Below are 8,231 nucleotides of genomic sequence, written 5' to 3'. Positions count from 1 at the left end.
CCAAATGTGCAAAATTCTAGAGGATGGTCTTTTGAAGTCAATAAGCTACTATAATAAGTGCTACATTGAGCAACTTTGGGGAAGCCTCTTTAGCTAAAAGGTCCCATATTTTTCCTGAGCTCGGAATTGCCTGGATTGCAATGTTTAAAGTGATGCAGCTGCAGACTATGGCCTCAAGCGAATGAAGCTGGAAGAATCATCCTTTCCAAAGGAGCCCCACCTGCATGCCATACAGGTGTGCACCTGAAACCAGTTCCTTCTGTATAAAAAGAAACCTCGTGGGGAGCATGGGGAGGTCAGGTTCCTGGGAGACTGAGCAGGTCTTAGGGCCAGTGGAGGCTCCTAGTGGCGCTATGCGGCAGCTGCAGATCATCTTGCTCTGTTTTCCCTTGTCTCTTGCGTTGAGGGGCCACCCTGAGCCTGAGGCACCAGATTATCTGGGTGAGCTCCACTGTGGGCTCCGGAGTCTTCGGTTCACCGTAAACCTGAGCCAGGGGACAGCGACTCCTACGCTAATAGCTTGGGGTAAGTTTGATGGCTTATCCCTGTCGCTTCCCCTCCTAACACTCTTCCCCCTTTGGTAAACTGCAGCCTCTTATCCAGGTTGAATCATCTAAAATATAACTTCTCCCCTGAATCAGAGTCCCCTCTTGTTCCTCTCTCTTATTGCTGCTGCCCCTCGGGGTCTGGTGGCAAAGCCAGCTGTCCCTTGCCAGCACTGAGGACGGTGGGGACTGACCACCTGTGCTTCTTGTTCCTTGCTGCCCTCCAGATGACCACGGGCTGCCACGCAGGCTGCAGAATGACTCTGGCTGTGGTACCTGGGTGACGGAGGGCCCAGGAAGCTCCATGGTGTTAGAAGCCTCTTATGATGGCTGCTATGTCACCGAGTGGGTGAGGACGACTCGATCACCAGAAATGCCAAGGCCCCGTGCGTCACCATCAGGGGTGTCTCCCCAGGACCCCCACTATATCATGATGGTTGGAGTTGAAGGAGCAGATGTGGCTGGACGCAACATGGTTACCAAGACACAGCTGCTCAGGTGTCCTATGGATCCCCCAGGTAAGGGCTGGGAACTTTCAGGTTCTGGGTGGTGCTGAGCAGCCCTGGGAAGTGCTCTTGGGCCTCTTTACCTGCTCTGTGCAGCAACAGTGATATGAAGGACTATCCTCCAGCTCCCCAGCACATGCAGTCCTTAAGATAACCACCGCTTGAGCAGTTAGGTTACTCAGTATGAGGCACTGTGGAGAGTATTTCAAGGTCTCCTCCTACTCCTAAGCAGTGCCAGATATGCCATTGCTGCCAACCCCCCCCCCCCCAGCCCGGCAACTGGTGGGCTCTGGTGACTGGCAGAGTTGGGATTCAAACAAGAATTGGCCAGAACCCAGGAGCTCCTCTGTCTTGAGAAGCATAGGGAAGAAAGCTAAAGCTATTAAGGGTACTTGGCAAATGTCTCCAAGAAGCAACATTGCCCTGAAAATAGGGCTCAGCCCTTTCGGCTGGAGGCTACTTGATCACTTAACTGGGGAATCAGCAGGAAGTGTGACTCCCCAGCTTTAGCAAATCTGTTCTTGCCACCTACAAGCCCTACCTTGAAGTCCTAACAGATTCAAACCTGTAGTTCACTCTTCCCCTCTGCCTTGTACCCAAAATATAACCCAGAGGGGTAACGCTGATAAAATGCAGAATTTCAATCCCCACACTAGACCCGCTGTACCAGAACTTGAGTTTCAGAAAGATCCCCCAGTAACTCACAGTACACGAAGATGGAGAAGCACCATTAGAGAACAGAAAGAATTCTTTGCTTGAAGGAAAAAGGAGCCTCAATGCTTCTACTGATCTTGCTGGTATTCTCTTTTCTCAAAGTACTGATTTCAAGGGACTTAATATTTACTTAACTTTCTGCAACTTAATTGCTAGTACATAACAGGGACCTACCCTGATCACCAGGACATATCTATGGAATTTTTAATACTTTGTAATTTTGTTTTTTAAGACCCAACTTTGTTATCTAGCTTGAGTTACTCTCCTGATCAAAACAGAGCCCTAGATGTTCCAAATGCTGATCTGTGTGACTTTGTCCCAGTGTGGGACAGGCTGCCATGTGTTCCTTCACCCATCACTGAAGGAGACTGCAAGAAGATTGGTTGCTGCTACAATTCGGAGGTGAATTTCTGTTATTATGGAAACACAGGTGAGTTGCTGCATTTCTGAAACCAGCTGGAGAAAAGTACCAATAACTTGCAACTAAACCCAGAGAAGGTGATCGTCCCTCCTCCCCAACTCCCCAGAAGACAAATGTTAAAGATAAGTAATGAGTGAATCCTGGAGTACTTGACCCTAAGTGATTACTTTCTAAAGCCTTGCTTTGTCAATTCCCCGGAAACCAAAATATTCAATGAACTCAAGAAGCTAAGTCTTGCAAAACAATAATGAATTCACAGAAACTTAAGGCCATCAGCCACCTTGGGGAAAAGGCTAAGTGTCTCAAGAGCCTCCTTTAAAAAAAAAAAAACAAAAAACAAAAAAAAAAAACTGCTTTCTGTGTGTCTCAAATCCTACTTTAAGGTTTTCTAATGTAAAATATGTAAATGCCATATTCTAAGCTCTGAATGCTGAGGTGTAAAAGCAAGTACTATTATCCCCATCTTATAAACGAAGCTAAAGCAGGAAGGACAGATGCTTTGCCTAAAGTTGGCAGAGGTGGCCTTCAAACCCAGGGGCTCATCCAGGTGCTTGTTCAGTGCTCCAGTTAAGCTCTGGACAGCTGAACTCGCACAGGTGCCACTGAGTAGGCCTGCCAACCTCTCAGGGGGAGGGATCAGAACTATCTAACTACCTAACTGGCTCCATAACAGGAGGGATGACCTGCTTTCAGCACAGCCACTCTGGTTTTTCAGTGACCTCACACTGTACCCAAGATGGCTACTTCTACATCGCTGTGTCTCGGAATGTGACCTCGCCCCCACTTCTCTTGAATTCTGTGCGCTTGGCCTTCGGGAATGATGTGGAATGTACCCCTGCGATGGCAACACACACTTTTGCCCTATTCTGGTTTCCATTTAACTCCTGCGGTACCACAAGACGGGTAAGAACAGTTCACCTTGGGGTCTGTTCCTAACTCTAAAAGTCAGACAGAAATGTCCTAGTGACTGGAGGGAGAGGTGGAATATCTTAGCCATGGAGGATAGAGCTGACCACTGCTTGATGTGTAGGATGGTCTCTAGGACATAATGCTTCATCACTGAGGCAGCAGAAATCGCCCCTGGTGTGCAACTAAGATCACAGCTGTGCTCCCACAAGGGGCTGGCGCTCCTACCAAGCCACAGATAAGAGGAAAAATAGGTTTTTTGCCACGTTGCTCTGGTAAGCAAGCAGGCACATTGGTTGACCTTGTCCATGTTCCCAAGTACTCCAAGCCCCTATTGTCTGATCCTGAGCTAAGGTGAAGTGATAATGTCCCAGGTTACTAAATGCCACCTGCTCTTGCCTCTGTTCAAGGAACAGAAAGTGCAGCCTGAAACTGAGTAGCACTGCTGACTGCCAGGTCAGAGCAACCTGAGTGAAATGGCACCTGCATAGAAGGGATGATAATACTTCTGTCCCCATACTTCTAGATCACTGGAGACCAGGCAGTATATGAAAATGAGCTGGTTGCAGCTAGAGATGTTAGAACTTGGAGCCATGGTTCTATCACCCGTGACAGTATTTTCAGGTAAAGGGTCTCAGTTAAGCTGACCCTGCTTGACTAGAATGATTTCCCTTCCATAAAACAGGAACTCTAGGGTAAGCCCTGAATCCACAGAACCTCTCAGGACAAGAGAAACCCGTCTTCTGCCCTGGTGACCCAATTTCACTGACCATTATTTGATCAAGTCTCCTTGCATCACTGCCACTGAGTTCATTTAAGCCCCAAACTCCCTGGACTCCTACTTCACTTACCTGGATTTCCTTTTTCTTGTTTTGGCCTTCTCCCTTCTACCTCCACAGTCCATGGTATAGCAAAAAAAATCCCCTTAACACCTCAGAGGATTGTACACTTAACATTTCTTCATGGTCTTGCCATAGCTTAAACTTGACCTCATGAACATAACCTGAGGAACCTTGCATGAAACACCTACTTTCCTCTGCAGCCCAACCTCCTTGGATGCCCTCCATCCCTCACTCACTGTTCCCCCAATCCCAGACAGAGGTCCCTTAAAGATTATATAGAGGGACAAACTGGTCTCCGTTCTCTGTTCTGTCAGCTGTTGCTCTCCCTCCTCTTACCTCTGTTGCTACTTATCCTCCATGTCCACTCTCTGCAGGCTCTTCCCTGACTACCCCATCTATAGAACGTACACGTTTCTCCCAGTGCTACATCAATTGTTTGCATGGTTCTTTTTTTTTTTTATGATAGTCACACGGGGGGGTGGGGGGCGCAGAGACACAGGCAGAGGGAGAAGCAGGCTCCATGCACCTGGGAGCCCGATGTGGGATTAGATCCCGGGTCTCCAGGATCGTGCCCCAGGCCAAAGGCAGGCGCTAAACCACTGCACCACCCAGGGATCCTCCTGTTTGCATGGTTCTTATAATTCCAACTCCCAAACACTTGAGAGTTGGACTACATTTTGGTCTCCCAACTATGATCTAGCTCCCACAAGCTTAGGAATCCTATCCATCACACTTACAAACTTGTCCAACAATCCGCATGACCTGGTCCCTAAAATCTGAGAACTGGAAGATGCCATGGTCCATCCTACTACCCACACTAGCTAACAAAGATCTTGTTTTCTCGTAGGCTCCGAGTTAGCTGCAGCTACTCTATAAGTAGCAATGCCTTCCCAGTTAATGTCCACGTGTTTACATTTCCACCACCGCATTCTGAGACCCAGCCTGGACCCCTCACTCTGGAACTCAAGATTGCCAAGGGTAAGACTCTCTTGGCTGGAGCATCTGGCTTTTAGTTAAAGCCCTATTACTTTTCTGGGCATTAAGAGGACAATTTGGTAATAAGATCCTTGCTAAGGTGCTTGTGTATATGTTTTGTCTCAGACAATCTAGAGGTTCCTAATTGTTTTTAATGGCTTCAACTCCATTTGGCCTCTTGCAGATAAGCACTATGGTTCCTTCTACACTGTTGGTGACTACCCAGTGGTGAAGCTACTTCGGGATCCCATTTATGTGGAGGTCTCTATCCGCCACAGAACAGACCCCCACCTGGGGCTGCTCCTCCAATACTGTTGGGCCACACCCAGCAGAAACCCACAGCATCAGCCCCAGTGGCTCATGCTAGTGAAAGGGTAAGCGGCTCTTCCATGCACCTGTGCTGGAGTCCCTCAGAGAGGCCCCTCCTGACTGCCAGATATCTTTGCTTAGGTGCCCCTACACTGGAGACAACTATCAGACGCAGCTGATTCCTGTCCAGAAAGTCCTGGATCCTCCATTTCCATCTTACTACCAGCGCTTCAGCATTTTTACCTTCAGCTTTGTAGACTCAGTGACAAAGTGGGCACTCAGGGGACCGGTACAGTGCTTTCCTCTGTTCCTCAGCAGGTCTCAGAACCCACCAACTCAGAACTGTTTCCACATCTTACCATTCCTCAGCCAGGGCTGCCTTTAATTTTGGCCATTGGTACCCTCAGATTTGCCTCCTAGCAAGTTTCATTGATACCAATGGTATGAGTGGCCTTTGCCTAAAAGCCTCTAGTTCTTTAGTGTTGTTGTGATATCAGCTTGGGATGTCAAGATTTTCTGAGAACTTCTTCCTAGGGAGATAAGTCTGAAGACTTATGATGTGGTTCTACACCATGATCTGAATTTTATTGGCTCCCAGGTGTATCTGCACTGTAGTGCATCCGTCTGCCAGCCTGCTGGAACACCGTCCTGTATGATAACCTGTCCTGTTGCCAGGCGTGAGTATCCAAGCTGTCCACACTAAAGGACAAACCTGAAGTACTCGAGTCCCACTTCTAACCTTTTTTAGCCTATAGGCAAATAATTCAAAGTAAAGATTCATCTCACTAATGAGGCTGCTTTTAGGTAGTTTTATGATGCAGTAAAACAGACAACCAGCTTCCTAGAATTCCAGGCTTTTAAAATAAATATAAGCTATAAATCCTCAAGTATCAGCCTTGTCAAAATGTATATGGAAAAAGCTAAGCAAGGAATTAAACTTGCTCATGACCTACATATGCCTCAGTATAACAAAACACTTATCTGGCTAGTTCACAAATCAAGATGTTTAATCCTGCTTGAAGGCAGGTCTAGCAACATGGCCTAAAGATCTATAGGTGTCATATGATTGCAGACAGATACTCCAGCTAGTCAGACCCATTCCTCCTATAATGGGTGTGTACTCCTACCTGGTCCACTAATTCTTACCTGTCTAGCCCCTGTATTGGGATTCATGACCTCTGAAGCTTTAAGTACCTTTGGCACAAAGGATTCATAGTCATGTAAGGATAGTTATGAAATAGTGCATTAAATGTTTAGGACTGAACTGATGACATATATATTCTATACATCTATTCTATTGCTATGCAAAATACTGCCCCAAGCTGGAAAGATGAAATGCCAACAGCAGATAGACTACTTTCTTTCAAGTGAGAAGCTGGGAACAGGCTGGTAGTACAATCTGGCTTTATTAACACAACGAGAGTAACTAATCTCCATTTCCTGATAGCTAAGTAGGACACTAATAAGGCTCCAATGATTAAGGTCCCAGAAAGGCCTGGCATCCATACAACTTTAAAAAGGACTTTTCCAAGGTCCTATAACTGGCATTAGAAATGGGATTCAAACAGTTTTGCTCTTACTATTTTACCAGTTACCTTTGTAGCTTAGGAAAATGTCCTGGTATTAATACATTACTGTCCCAATACCTCTGTTAGGGAAGAAATGGAAGTTTGGAGGAAAGTCTAGTATCATAATCTCTATTACCAAAGTCTGGTGAAAATGCAGTAGCAGTGTCAGATACAAAGTCTTAGATATGTTAACTTAAATTCAGACAAGTCTAAGACCTGGAACAGAGTCGTACAAATTGAGGGACCTAACTCTCCCATTCCTAGCCTACTGTATGCAAAAAATTCTGATTCCTACCTCTCTTCTCCAACAGAAAGAAGAAACTCTAACATCCATTTTCACAACCATACTGCTAGCATTTCTAGCAAGGGTCCCATGATTCTACTCCGAGCCACTAAAGACTCAGGAAAGCTCCATAAATACTCAAGTGAGTGGGAGACTCTACTAGCTATTGGAAGCCCCTTCATCACCAGTCAAGCTAAAGCTACTTCCTCATCCCTACTTTCTATCCCTTGCTGATATGACCAATGTGAATCTCAAATTGATCAGCTTGTTTTTCTTATAGCTAAAGACCATCAGCCTTTCAGGATATAGGCCTACATTAACTTATCTTTCTACCCTTCAGGTTTTCCTGTAGACTCTCAAACTCTGTGGATGGCAGGCCTTTCTGGGACCTTAATCGTTGGAGCCTTGTTAGTGTCCTACTTGGCTATCAGGAAATGGAGATGAATTATTCCAGTTGTGCTAATAAAACCAGACTGTACTAATAGCCTGTGTCCTGCTTCTCACTTGAAAGTAAGTAATCTATCTGCTGTTGGAATCTCCTCTTTCCAGCTCGGGGCAGTATTTTGTGTGGCAATAGAATAAGAACCATGATACCCTAGGTCTCTACTCCAGCCCTTCTAGCTTCTGAATAGAACACATTTCAGTAGATTTAGAGTTGGTTGACAAGTTAGGTAGTATACATAAGAGCTAAATACAGAAGGTTATAAACTTAAGAGGAGTGTAGAACTAAACTCTTCCACAAGATAAAACTAAGATAGAACTATTCTAGAGCTAGTCTGGAATACTCTAGACCACTGGTTTTCCAATTCTAGTGTCATGGGGATCAAAAGGAGGGCTGATGAAAACCAATTACTGGCCCCACCCCCAGAGTTTAAGTAGGTCTGGGCTAAGGCTTAAGAATTTGCATTTCTAACAAGAGTTGGATTCTGGGCAGCCCCGGTGGCACAGTGGTTTAGCGCCACCTGCAGCCCTGAGTGTGATCCCGGAGACCAGGGATCGAGTCCCACGTCGGACTCCCGCATGGAGCCTGCTTCTCCCTCTGCCTGTGTCTCTGCCTTTCTCTCTCTCTGTGTCTCTATGAATTAAAAAAAAAAAAAAAAAAATTGGATCCTTAACTAAGCTACATAGGTCCCCTATTCCTGCCCCCCCCCCCACACACACA

The 8,231-nt window shown here is 46.1% G+C and overlaps 1 protein-coding gene across 1 annotated transcript; it reads left to right on the top strand.

Moving 5' to 3' along the window:
* The first annotated feature begins 353 nt into the window (after positions 1 to 353).
* Positions 354 to 7,513, top strand: ZP4 (zona pellucida glycoprotein 4). The gene is made up of 11 exons (XM_041747535.1): positions 354 to 525; positions 773 to 1,063; positions 2,046 to 2,195; positions 2,902 to 3,089; positions 3,619 to 3,716; positions 4,782 to 4,912; positions 5,094 to 5,283; positions 5,360 to 5,507; positions 5,817 to 5,895; positions 7,098 to 7,211; positions 7,410 to 7,513. Exons 1-11 carry the CDS (start codon positions 354 to 356, stop codon positions 7,511 to 7,513), a joined length of 1,665 nt encoding a protein of 554 aa, XP_041603469.1.
* The last annotated feature ends 718 nt before the right edge of the window (positions 7,514 to 8,231 follow it).

Source organism: Vulpes lagopus, chromosome 3 (genome assembly GCF_018345385.1).
Source record: "Vulpes lagopus strain Blue_001 chromosome 3, ASM1834538v1, whole genome shotgun sequence".
NCBI classification, from domain to species: domain Eukaryota; kingdom Metazoa; phylum Chordata; class Mammalia; order Carnivora; family Canidae; genus Vulpes; species Vulpes lagopus.
Note: the sequence above shows the minus strand (reverse complement) of the source record. Positions and strands in the feature narration are given on the sequence as shown.